General features: G+C 52.1%; 1 protein-coding gene across 3 annotated transcripts; it reads left to right on the top strand.

Moving 5' to 3' along the window:
• Positions 1 to 6,944: 6,944 nt before the first annotated feature.
• Positions 6,945 to 11,953, top strand: LOC140420595 (uncharacterized). Of its 3 annotated transcripts, none has more exons than XM_072504595.1 (2): positions 6,945 to 7,076; positions 9,930 to 11,953. In XM_072504595.1, the coding sequence occupies exon 2, from the start codon at positions 10,286 to 10,288 to the stop codon at positions 11,381 to 11,383; it is 1,098 nt and encodes a 365-aa protein (XP_072360696.1). In that variant the 5' UTR covers positions 6,945 to 7,076; positions 9,930 to 10,285; the 3' UTR covers positions 11,384 to 11,953. The 3 variants fall into 3 exon arrangements, with proteins under 3 accessions (XP_072360696.1, XP_072360695.1, XP_072360697.1); XM_072504594.1 differs by lacking the exon at positions 6,945 to 7,076 and adding an exon at positions 7,083 to 7,322; XM_072504596.1 differs by lacking the exon at positions 6,945 to 7,076 and adding an exon at positions 8,186 to 9,604.
• The last annotated feature ends 299 nt before the right edge of the window (positions 11,954 to 12,252 follow it).

Genomic DNA, 12,252 nt, shown 5'->3' with positions numbered 1-12,252 from the left:
AATCCCTTTCCACACTGAGAGCAGGTGAATAGCCTCACCCCAGTGTGAACTCGCTGGTGTCTCCTCAGGTCGGATAACTCACTGAATCCCTTCCCACACTGAAAGCAGGTGAATGGCCTCTCCCCGGTGTGAACTCGCTGGTGTTTTTTCAGGCTGGATAACTGAGTGAATCCCTTCTCACACTGAGAGCAGGTGTACGGCCTCTCCCCAGTGTGACTGCGTCGGTGAACTTCCAGCTCTGATGGGGATCTGTATCCCTTCCCATAGTCCCCACATTTCCATCGTTTCTCCATGTTTTGGGTCTCCTCCTGTCTCTCCAGGTTGGACAATCTGTTGAGGCCTCGTCGACACACAGAACACGTGTATGGTCTCTCCCCGCTGCGAATGGTGCAATGTTTTTTCAGGCTGTGTAACTAGTTAAAGCTTTTTCCACAGTCAGTGCTCTGGAACACTCTCACAAGGTGTGCGTGTCTCGGTGCTTTTCCAGTCACACTGATGGTTAAAATCTTTTGAAGCCATCAGGGCAAACATTTCGCCTTCCAGATTTAATGGCCGATGAACCGAGTGAGTCTGTCAGATCTAGATGTGATGTTTGAGATTTCTGTCTGTAAATTCTGTCCTTTTAACATCCTGTAAAAGGAGTTTACAAAAGACATCACAATCAGTACAGGATAGAAATTCAGAACAGATTATTTTAATTTCTATGGAACATTCTTTCCTCTCTCATTCCCCAAAAGCTGTAAATCTCCATCCCACACACTCTCCCTCCATTCTCACTCTACCGTATCTAATATTCACCCTCCCAATTCTCCTGAAGATGCTGATTCAGGCTGATTGACAGATCCATGCTCACTGCTTCCTGTCCAGGACACACAGATCATAACAAATAGGAGCTACAGTCGGCCATTCAGCCCATCGAGCCTACTCGACCATTCAATGAGATAATTGGCTGATCTACCTCAGCACCATTTTCCCAAACTATTCCCCAGTTCCCTCGATCTCTTCAATATCGAGAAACCTATCAGTGTCTGTCTTGAAAATACTTGATGACTGAGGCTCCACGGTCTCTGGGGGAGAGAATTCCAAAGTTTCACCACATCCTCGAGTGAAGAAATCCCTCCTCATCTCAGCTTTCTCTCCATTTTCCTGCCTTTTCCCCATAACCCTCGACTCCCTCGTAGGATTCGATGGGGGAGCAGTGATGGTGAGCGTGCCTTTTGTTTCTCTTTGTTTGTGCCTGAGAGGATGGGGGAGGGGTGGACTGTAAGGGCGGAGGGAGGTCAGCGGCCTTGGCCGGGGGCCACCATGCTAGCTGGGTGGGCTAGTTATCGGGAGTGAAGTGGGCGGTTGCCAGGAGGAAGGGGGGTGGTGATTGGGTTATGGCGGAAGATATCGGAAGGCAGGCCTGGTGACCCGGGCTGGGGGCTGGCTTAAAATGGAATCTGGCTGATTGGCAGGGGAGCTCTCTCTCTCTCTCTCTCTCTCTCTCTCTCTCTCTCTCTCTCTTCCGCCCCCCCCCCCCCAAGGCTGGGTTGAATGGGCCGGTTAAACGGTCACATGTTTGTGCGCATTAGAGGAGCCTGAAGGCGGACGTGGTGTTCTTGCAGGAGACGATCCTGAAGTTGGGGGATCAGACGAGGCTGAGGAAGGGGATGGTGGGGCAGGGGTTCCACTCGGGGTTCGACATGAAGACGAGGGGGTGGCGCTGTTGGTTAATAAGAGATTGTTTTTTGGGGTGGGGAGCATTGTGGCCGCAGTGGAGGTTAGATGTGGGGCTGTTGGCGAATGAGGGAGTGTGTGAGCAAGTGAGGGCTGCCACACTGGGCTATGTGCAGTTGAACGACACGCGGGAGGTCACAGCCATCACGCTGTGGGAGGCACTTAAGGCAGTAGTTAGGGGGAGTTTATTTCGATCGATGTGCATAGGGAGAGGGTGGAGCGTGAAATGAAATGAAAAATGAAAATCGCTTATTGTCACAATTAGGCTTCAAATGAAGTTACTTTGAAAAGCCCCTAGTCGCCATATTCCGGCGCCTGTTCGGAGAGGCTGTTACGGGAAGGAAGAGGGCGAGGCTGGTAGGGGATACTCTGAGGGTGGATCACAGGGACTCGGTGGCCCCGGAGGAGAGGTTGTTAAAGAAGAGGCAGAGGCTCCAGATGGAGTTTGGGTTGGTGTCCACGGGGCAGTTGCGGAGGGCCAGAGGGGCAGTGTATGAGTGGGGAAAAGGCGAGCAGGCTGCTGGCCCATCAGCTGAGGAAGCAGGCAGTGGCAAGGGAGATTGGTACAGTGAGGAACAAGAGGGGCAATGTGGTAATGGATCTGGAGGGGATGAATGGGGAATTTGAGGCCTTCTATAGGGGGCTGTACGAGACGGAGCCCCCGACCAGGGAGGAGGGGTCGAGACGGTTCCTGGATGGGTTGGAGTTCCCTAAGGTGGAGAAGGGAGAGGGTGCATGGGCTGGGGGAGGTCTGTGTGTGTATGAGGCGGGGAGACCCCATGGGTGAAGGTGTTCCTGGAGACGGGATGGGAGGGGGCAGGGTGTTGCTGAAGGGGTTCTGGCAGGGGTTCTTGGATGTTATGGGTGTGGGGGTGGCCCCGGGTCCGGAGGTGGCGATATTCGGTGTGTCGGGGGATGCGGGAGTCCAGGTGGGGAGAGAGGCCGATGTTTTGGCCTCCGCCTCCCTGATAGCCCGGAGATGGATTTTGTTGTGCTGGCGGGACTCGGAGCGGCCGGAAGCGGGAATGTGGGTGAGCGACCTGGCAGAATCCCTGCGGCTGGAGAAGGTCACGTTCACTTTGTGGGGGTCGGCAGAGGCGCTCACCCGGAGGTGGAAACCTTTCATTGATCATTCGGTGCTCACAAATGGCTTAAGGGTGTTGAATTTTGAGCTTCAGAGAGGGACTAGACAGGGCTGCTCTCTGTCTCCCTTGCTGTTTGCATTGGCCATTGAGCCCTTGCCGGAGGATATTAGATCTGATCATCGGATATCAGGACTGGGGGGTGGGGTGAGGCAGCACAAGATCACTCTGTGTGCAGATGACGGGCTGCTGTTTGTGTTGGTCTCCAGTGTTTCAGTCCGGTCATTATTGGAGTAGTGGATAGATTTTTTTTATAAAAGTATTTTTATTCAGATTTTAGCATTTTAACGTTTACAGCAGATAACAATTTCACAATTTACATAGATGATTTGGAGTTGGGGACCAAGGGCAATGTGTCCAAGTTTGCAGATGACACTAAGATAAGTGGTAAAGCAAAAAGTGCAGAGGATACTGGAAGTCTGCAGAGGGATTTGGATAGGCTAAGTGAATGGGTTAGGGCCTGGCAGATGGAATACAATGTTGACAAATGTGAGGTTATCCATTTTGGTAGGAATAACAGCAAAAGGGATTATTATTTAAATGATAAAATATTAAAACATGCTGCTGTGCAGAGAGACCTGGGTGTGCTAGTGCATGAGTCGCAAAAAGTTGGTTTACAGGTGCAACAGGTGATTAAGAAGGCAAATGGAATTTTGTCCTTCATTGCTAGAGGGATGGAGTTTAAGACTAGGGTGGTTCTGCTGCAATTGTATAAGGCGTTAGTGAGGCCACATCTGGAGTATTGTGTTCAGTTTTGGTCTCCTCACTTGAGAAAGGACGTACTGGCACTGGAGGGTGTGCAGAGGAGATTCACTAGGTTAATCCCAGAGCTGAAGGGGTTGGATTATGAGGAGAGGCTGAGTAGACTGGGACTGTACTCGTTGGAATTTAGAAGGATGAGGGGGGGATCTTATAGAAACATATAAGATTATGAAGGGAATAGATAGGATAGATGCGGGCAGGTTGTTTCCACTGGCGGGTGAAAGCAGAACTAGGGGGCATAGCCTCAAAATAAGGGGAAGTAGATTTAGGACTGAATTTAGGAGGAACTTCTTCACCCAAAGGGTTGTGAATCTATGGAATTCCTTGCCCAGTGAAGCAGTAGAGGCTCCTTCATTAAATGTTTTTAAGATAAAGATAGATAGTTTTTTGAAGAATAAAGGGATTAAGGGTTATGGTGTTCGGGCAGGAAAGTGGAGCTGAGTCCACAAAAGATCAGCCATGATCTCACTGAATGGTGGAGCAGGCTCGAGGGGCCAGATGGCCTACTCCTGCTCCTAGTTCTTAAGTTCTTATAACATTACAAAATAAAACCAACACAAAACCCCCAAACCCACCCAACCCCCACCTCACTCCCTCCCCTCTCCACCTCACTCCCTCCCCTCTCCACCTCACTCCCTCCCCTCTCCACCTCACTCCCTCCCCTCTCCACCTCACTCCCTCCCCTCTCCACCTCACTCCCTCCCCACCCCACCCCCCTCCCTCCCCACCCCACCCCCCTCCCTCCCCACCCCACCCCCCTCCCTACCCCACCCCCCTCCCTCCCCACCCCACCCCCCACCCCCCTCCCCCCCACTCCCTCCCCCCCACTCCCTCCCCTCCCCTCCCCACTCCCTCCCCACCCCCTCCCCTCCCCACTCCCTCCCCTCCCACCCCACCCCCTCCCCTCCCCTCCCCACCCCTCCCCTCCCCACTCCCTCCCCTCCCCACTCTCCCCACTCTACCCCCTCCCCACTCCCTCCCCTCCCCACTCCCATCCTCACTCCCTCCCCTCCCCACCCCCTCCCCTCCCCTCCCCACCCCCCTCCCCTCCCCCTCCCCTCCCCTCCCCACCCCCTCCCCTCCCCACTCTCCCCACTCCCTCCCCTCCCCACTCTCCCCACTCCACCCCCTCCCCACTCCCTCCCCTCCCCACTCTCCCCACTCCCATCCCCTCCTCACTACCTCCCCTCCCCTCCCCTCCCCACTCCCTCCCCTCCCCACTCCCTCCCCTCCCCTCCTCACTCCCTCCCCTCCTCACTCCCTCCCCTCCTCACTCCCTCCCCCCCTCACTCCCTCCCCCTCCCCCTCCCCTCCCCACTCCCTCCCCCTCCCCACCCCCTCCCCACTCCCTCCCCCTCCCCACCCCCTCCCCACTCCCTCCCCCCCTCCCTCCCACTCCCTCCCCTCCTCACTCCCTCCCCTCCTCACTCCCTCCTCTCCCCACCTCTCCTCACTCCCTCCCCTCCCCTCCTCACTCCCTCCCCTCCTCACTCCCTCCCCTCCCCTCCTCACTCCCTCCCCTCCCCTCCTCACTCCCCTCCCCTCCTCACTCCCTCCCCTCCTCACTCCCTCCCCTCCCCACTCCCTCCCCTCCCCACTCCCTCCCTCCCCTCCTCACTCCCTCCCCTCCCCTCCTCACTCCCTCCCCTCCTCACTCCCTCCCCTCCTCACTCCCTCCCCTCCTCACTCCCTCCCCTCCCCTCCTCACTCCCTCCCCTCCCCACTCCCTCCCCTCCCCACTCCCTCCCCTCCCCTCCCCACTCCCTCCCCTCCCCACTCCCTCCCCTCCTCACTCCCTCCCCTCCCCTCCCCACTCCCTCCCCTCCCCTCCTCTCCCCTCCTCCCTCCCCTCCCCTCCCCACTCCCTCCCCTCCCCACTCCCTCCCCTCCCCTCCTCCCTCCCCTCCCCTCCTCCCTCCCCTCCTCCCTCCCCTCCTCCCTCCCTCCCCTCCTCCCTCCCTCCCCTCCTCACTCCCTCCCCTCCCCCCTAGCAGTTGACGGGCAACTCATTCATTTTAATGAAGACGATCCTCCCTCGCCATGAAATCCAAAGATCCGACCACCGGGCAAGGTCCCACCTAATAGTCACCATCAGCTGTGGAAAGTTGGCCCCATATAGCTGTCTGAAAGGGGGGGGTCATTGACATTCCCAAATATTTAAATCCCAAGGGGGAACCATCCGAAGGGGAAGTTAGCAAGATGAGGGGCCTTATCCCTCAACCCCTCCCCACCGGCATTCAGTGACCCCCAGACTCCACTGGTCCCTTTGGAAGAGAAATCCAGAGAATCACAACCCTCTGAGGGAAGAGATGACTATAAATATATAACGTAGCTACAGCACAAAATTACACTATTGAAATAATAATATACTTCATTATAGAACCATAAACAATATATCTAATATGTACCAAATAACAACACTGGACATATCTCTGTCAGATATTAATTTACTGACCCCTTAATTATCAGCCAAATCCTGGGGAAAGCAGCCCTTAAATTCTGAACTTCAGGAAACATACCATTCTTTTAGCCAAATAAATAAATGTGTCAAGCTGAGGGAGCAAAGGATGTCAATGTCTTTAAGACAGTAAGAAGTCTTACAACTCCAGGTTCAAGTCCAACAGGTTTCTTTCGATATCACTAGCTTTCGGAGCGCTAGTGAGAACAAACCTGTTGGACTTTAACCTGGTGTTGCAAGGCTTCTTACTGTGCTCACCCCAGTCCAACGCCGGCATCTCCACACAATGTCTTTAAGAGAAAGAGAGAGACCTGGGCCAAGCTTTCCAGAGTCTGCACCCTCCCTGGATTCACTTCCTTTCAATTGAAGGTGAGAATGAGAAAAGAAATGGAAAGGGGGAGAAAATAAAGTGTTTTACTCACAGATGTTGGAGACAGGATGAGGTTTTACCTTCACTTCCGCTGTGACATCACAATGGAGCCCTCCCTGAATCAGCCAATAGGAATTACTCTATTCCGCGGAGTCGTCACTGGGTTCCAGTGCGCAGACGTGGGAGCCCCGCCCGTTCGAGCCCCGCCCGTTCAACCCACCCACCCTCCACACCTCCTCGAGACAAGGTTTCCAGGCAACCGGCTGACGGCTCCGACCAGAGCTGGAAGCCGCTCGGTGTTCTCCCCCCTGCCTGAGACTGCGCATGTCTAAAGGAGAGTGGATGCTGCGCATGTGCGGGGGAGCTCACTTCATGCTGAGGCATTGACCAATGGGAAGAGTTGCGGGACCGGAAGGACTCTGGTCCTCCAGCCAATCAGAGTGCGGGGTTTGTGTGACTGAGCTTCACTCCGGCGGAAACTTCCTCCTGGGCCTTCATCAAACAAACCTCCAGACGCCGCTGGTTCTCCAGCATTCTGCAACTTACATCAGCAGTGACAGAAATGATCACCCCCGCCCCCGGCATGAGCTTTACACGTCTGGAGCGGGAAATACCAGGGGCCGAGGTAACGGAAGAACTCAAACTCTTCCTGAAAATGTGCAGTGAATGAAGTACCTCTGATCAGGGAGGCATCAAACCTCCACCTTCTCGTCCTGGGGGTGAGCCCTCGAGCAGAACCTCCAGAAAACCGGGGGGGGGGGGGGTGGGCTTTACTTATGATGTTCCCTGTGGTGCAAGCGGACACCAGGTCGTTCTCGGCACGAAGAAGTCGGCGATTCTAGTCTGACATTGCTGTGGAACGGGAAAGAAGGTAAAATCTCCGCCCCTCGGGTGCAAAGTTCCCCAAATATCCACATAACCCACCTCCTCACAAGCCGAGACCAACGCCCTAGCTTGTAGCTTTGGGGGGGGGGGGGGTGGTAACCAGGTAACCAGGAGCTTATCCACCAGAGGATATATGTGGCCGTTGAAGTGACCAACCACAAAAGAGTTAGTCGAAGCTAACAGCAAAATCCAGAAAAGCCTTTGCAATGAACTCCGGGGAGTCGTTCGGGCATCCAAAGACATTCATTATTGAAACAACATCTCCATGCACCAAACCTCTAATGATCACATATCCATCTCCTTTGTCCTTGGTACAGGTTTCAACCTTAAAAGGGATATTTTTATTAATAAGGATTGCCACACCCATGCTACTTGATGGCAAAGAGGCAAAGAAAATCCTTCCCAACCGATCCAGCCTCAATTTACAGTGTACCTCATCATAGAATCCCTACAGTGCAGAAGGATGCCATTCAGCCCATCGATTCCGCATCTGCCTTTGAAAGAGGACCCTACCTAGGCCCATGACTCCACCGTGTCACTGTCCCCCAGTAACCCTACCTAACCTATTTGAACACTAAGGGGCCAATCCACCCAACTTGCACATCTTTGCCCTGTGGGAGAAGCCATAGAAAACCCACGCAGACATGAGGAGAAGGTGCAAACTCCACCCAGGCAGTCACTCGAGGCCCGAATTTAACTTGTGTCCCTGGTGCTGTGAGGCAGCTGTGCTAACCACTGTGCCACCTTGCCGCACCAAATGAGTTTAAGCTTGATGAGATTCCTGCAATAAAGCTATGTCGACTTTCACCTTAAGAAAGGAGAGGATTTTTTTCCTTCTGATAGGGTGTTGGATGCCCCTGACATTCCCTGAGAAAATTTGCAGATTAACTGCCGCCATTAGCTAGACGACAGAGAGAACAGGAACATATTTTCACACCACAGTCGGGTATGCGCCATGACCCCCTCCTCCAACTCATTTTACACCAAAGGCACCAAAATCTCCCCAATCTGCTCCTTTCCCGGATAAAAGCCTCGTCTGTACCAGAGTAGGATAAGTCAACAACACATAAACCCTCCCATAATAACAAAAAGACAAAAGAATCACGACCACAACAGATTCAAGGGGACATTCCTCAATATGACTGAGGACCCGGAGGATTAACCCCACTGCCAGACTATTACCCTCGGGATACCTTCTCTAAATTGAGGAGAAGAAAAGAAGGGCCAACAAGGGAATGGGGATCGAATGTCCTTCCCACATTTTAGACCCACCCGTGAAAACCTGCATCCACCACCACCCACCCGTTGGCAATGGCGCCACTCGGTTCTGCCATGATTAACGTTCGGATAATAGAAGAAAGACGACGGATAATAAGCACACGGCACATCTACCATAACTAAGATAAGATAATATGAGTCCCTGGGACACTCGAGGGAGGAGAAGAAGACATTCAATCGGCCCTCACAGAATAACAACTCCCTTCAACAGGATAAAAGATAACAAATTCAGACAACAAAACAGTGATAAGGAAAGAGTCTGGATTAGTTAGTCCGAGCTGCAAACCATCCCTCCAAATCCTTACCCTTCATGGATTTAATGAAGGCTGATGCAGTAGTCGGATTATCAAAAGACTTGACGGACTTGTCGGATACAATTTACAGGGTCTCAGGATAAAGCGACAGAATTCACTCCCGCAGCCTTGAGTTCCCTTCAAACTTCATCGAAGCCTCGATGCTTCGTTTGTGTGGCTGCCAAAAGAAGGAAATCCTCACTCCCTCATGGAGCCAGGTCCCACCTCACCTTAACTGTCTCCAGGACCCTCTGGTGATCTTCAAGTTGTGGAAGCGAATGATTACAGGCCTGGGATGAAAACTATCTCTCGGCCTCAAAGACAGGATCCAATACCCTTTCTAATTTGAAACACCCAGGCTTCACATCTAGCTTGAGAAAACGTGGCAGCCGGTCCTCGAAGGACCTGACGGGAGCCTCACCCTCCACACCTTCTGGCAGGCCGACAACTCGGATGTTCTTTCTCTGACCCTCGGTTCTTCAAGTCCCCCAGGACCTCCCCCACGGCACTCAGACGGTTCTCCAAGGATTTAATTCCTGCCTCCGCTGAGGAGGCATCTTGCTCAACGTTCAGAATTCTCTCCTTGGGTTTGTCGTTCCTTTTCTTGGTGTTTTACAGCTCGGCCTCATGAGCTCACAGATATTGAGTCAGCTCACTCAGCCTCTGGTCAACAACACGGAGAATGTCGCTGACATAGGTTGGTGAATGACCCCACAAAATAGACGTGCAGGCTTGATGGGCTGAATGGCTGACTGCAGCTCCTGTTTGTTATGGTCTCTGTGTCCAGGACAGGAAGCAGTGAGCATGGATCTGTCAATCAGCTTTAATCAGCACCTTCAGGAGAATTGGGAGGGTGAATATTAGATATAGCAGGGTGAGAATGGAGAATGGTGTGTGTGGGATGGAGATTTACAACTTTTGGGGAATGAGAGAGGAAAGAATGTTCGATAGAAACTACAATTGTCTGTTCTGAATTTCTATCCTGTGCTGACAGTGATGTCTTTTGTAAATTGATTTTACAGGACAGTAGAACAAGAGGAATTACAGACAGAAATCTCAAACTTTACGTCTCAATCTGACTGTGTCTCAATTCCTTGGAACTGAATATCACCGGACTTTGAATCTAGAAGGAGAAATGTTTGTCTAATCTGTCGGCTTCAAAAGATTTTAACCATCAGTGTGACTGGAAAAGCACCGATCCAGACACACCCGAGTGAGAGTTATCCAGAACACTGACTGTGGAAAGAGCTTTAACCAGTTACACAGCCTGAAAAAACATCACATCATTCACAGCGGGGAGAGATCGTACACGTGTTCTGTGTGTGGATGAGGCTTCAACTGACTGCCCGACCTGGAGAGACACGAGGAGACCCAACACATGGAGAAACCGTGGAAATGTGGAGACTGTGGGAAGGGATTTAGAGCCCCATCACAGCTGGAAGCTCATAGACGCATTCACACTGGGGAGAGGCCATTCACCTGCTCTGTGTGTGAGAAGGGATTCATTCAGTTATCCGCCCTGCGGACACACCAGCGAGTTCACATTGAGGCGAAGCCATTCACCTGTTCTCAGTGTGAGAAGGGATTCACTACTTTATCGAGCGTGCGCATACATCAGCGAGTTCACACTGGGGAGAAGCCATTCACCTGCTCTGTGTGTGGGAAGGGATTCACTCTGTTATGTGCCCTGCAGACACACCAGCGAGTTCACACTGGGGAGAAGCCATTCACCTGTATTCAGTGTGAGAAGGGATTCACTCAGTTATCCAGCCTACAGTCACACCAGAGAATTCACACTGGGGAGAGACCGTTCACTTGCTCTCAGTGTGAGAAGGGATTCACTACTTTATCGAGCCTGCGGAGACACCAGCGGGTTCACACTGGGGAGAGGCCGTTCACCTGTTCTCAGTGTGGGAAGGGATTCACACAATCATCCGACCTGCAGATACACCAGCGGGTGCACACTGGGGAGAGGCCATTCACCTGCTCTCAGTGTGGGTTGGGATTCACTCAGTTATCCGCCCTGCAGTCACACCAGCGAGTTCACACTGGGGAGAGGCCGTTCATCTGCTTTCAGTGTGAGAAAGGATTTGGTGATTCATCCACCCTGCGGATACATCAGCGAGTTCACACTGGGGAGAGGCCATTCACCTGCTCTCAGTGTGGGAAGGGATTCACTACTTCATCGAGCCTGCGGATACACCAGCGAGTTCACACTGGGGAGAGGCCTTTCACCTGCTCTCATTGTGCAAAGAGATTCACTACTTTAAAGAGCCTGCGGATACATCAGCGACTTCACACTGGGGAGAGGCCGTTCACCTGCTCTCAGTGTGAGAAGAGATTCACGACTTCATCGAGCCTGCGGATACACCAGCGAGTTCACACTGGGGAGAGGCCTTTCACCTGCTCGGAGTGTGAGAAGGGATTCACTCGGTTATCCAGCCTGCAGACACACCAGCGAGTTCACACAGGGTAGAAGCCGTAAACCTGCTCTTAGTGAGAGAAGGGATTCAGATATCCAAACACTGCAGGAACCCGAGCGAGTTCACACCTGGAAGAAGCCATTCACCTGCTCTGAGCAGGGGAAACATTCAATGATCCGTCCTAACTCCCGAGACACTAGCGAGTTAATTCTGGGGAGAGACCATTCACCTGCTCTCAATGTGGGGAGGGGTTTTGTGATTCAGCACACCTGTTGTGACTCCAACAAGTTCACAATAAATTACAGATGTTGGCTCCGTTGTTATTGTTTCTGCTCTCACTGACCAGAAAAAGGTGTAATTCTGTTCTCTCTGCCATCTAAAGACTATCTCCAGATCATTTGGTGAATTCAGAGTGATGACTGCTCTCAGTAGAGAATTTAAACCTGATGTTCTTCTGTAAAAAGGATTTTTGTCTTACGGATGTTAAAAGGAAATTTTAAGGATTACTTATAGTATTGAATTCTTTTGGGGGTGTATTTGAATTGATGGGTGCTAAGATGTTCACTGTATGTTTTAAAAAGGTTAACTGAGTTCATAGAATAAACATTGTTTTGCTTTAAAAATTACTTTTAAATTTCTGCTGCACCACACCTGTAGAGTGGGCCGTGTGCTCCCCATACCACAATCTAGTAAAAGTTGTGGGTCAGGTGAACTCCATGATACACTTTGGGGTTGTCTAAACCCTGGCCCATAACACATGGTATGAGGGGCAAGTTGTCTGTGGTAGATTGGGAAATTACAATAAACATATCACAGAAAGTGGCAACGCAGGTGGATAAGGAGCTAAGAAGGCAGCCGGCATGCTTGTCTTCATTGATGTGGGAATTGAGTACACAAAATTGTCATGTTAATGCTGCAGCAG

The sequence above is a fragment of the Scyliorhinus torazame genome, chromosome 5 (assembly GCF_047496885.1).
Source record: "Scyliorhinus torazame isolate Kashiwa2021f chromosome 5, sScyTor2.1, whole genome shotgun sequence".
Taxonomy (NCBI): domain Eukaryota; kingdom Metazoa; phylum Chordata; class Chondrichthyes; order Carcharhiniformes; family Scyliorhinidae; genus Scyliorhinus; species Scyliorhinus torazame.
The sequence above is the reverse complement of the archived record's forward strand: the minus strand, read 5'-3'. Positions and strand labels throughout refer to the sequence as shown.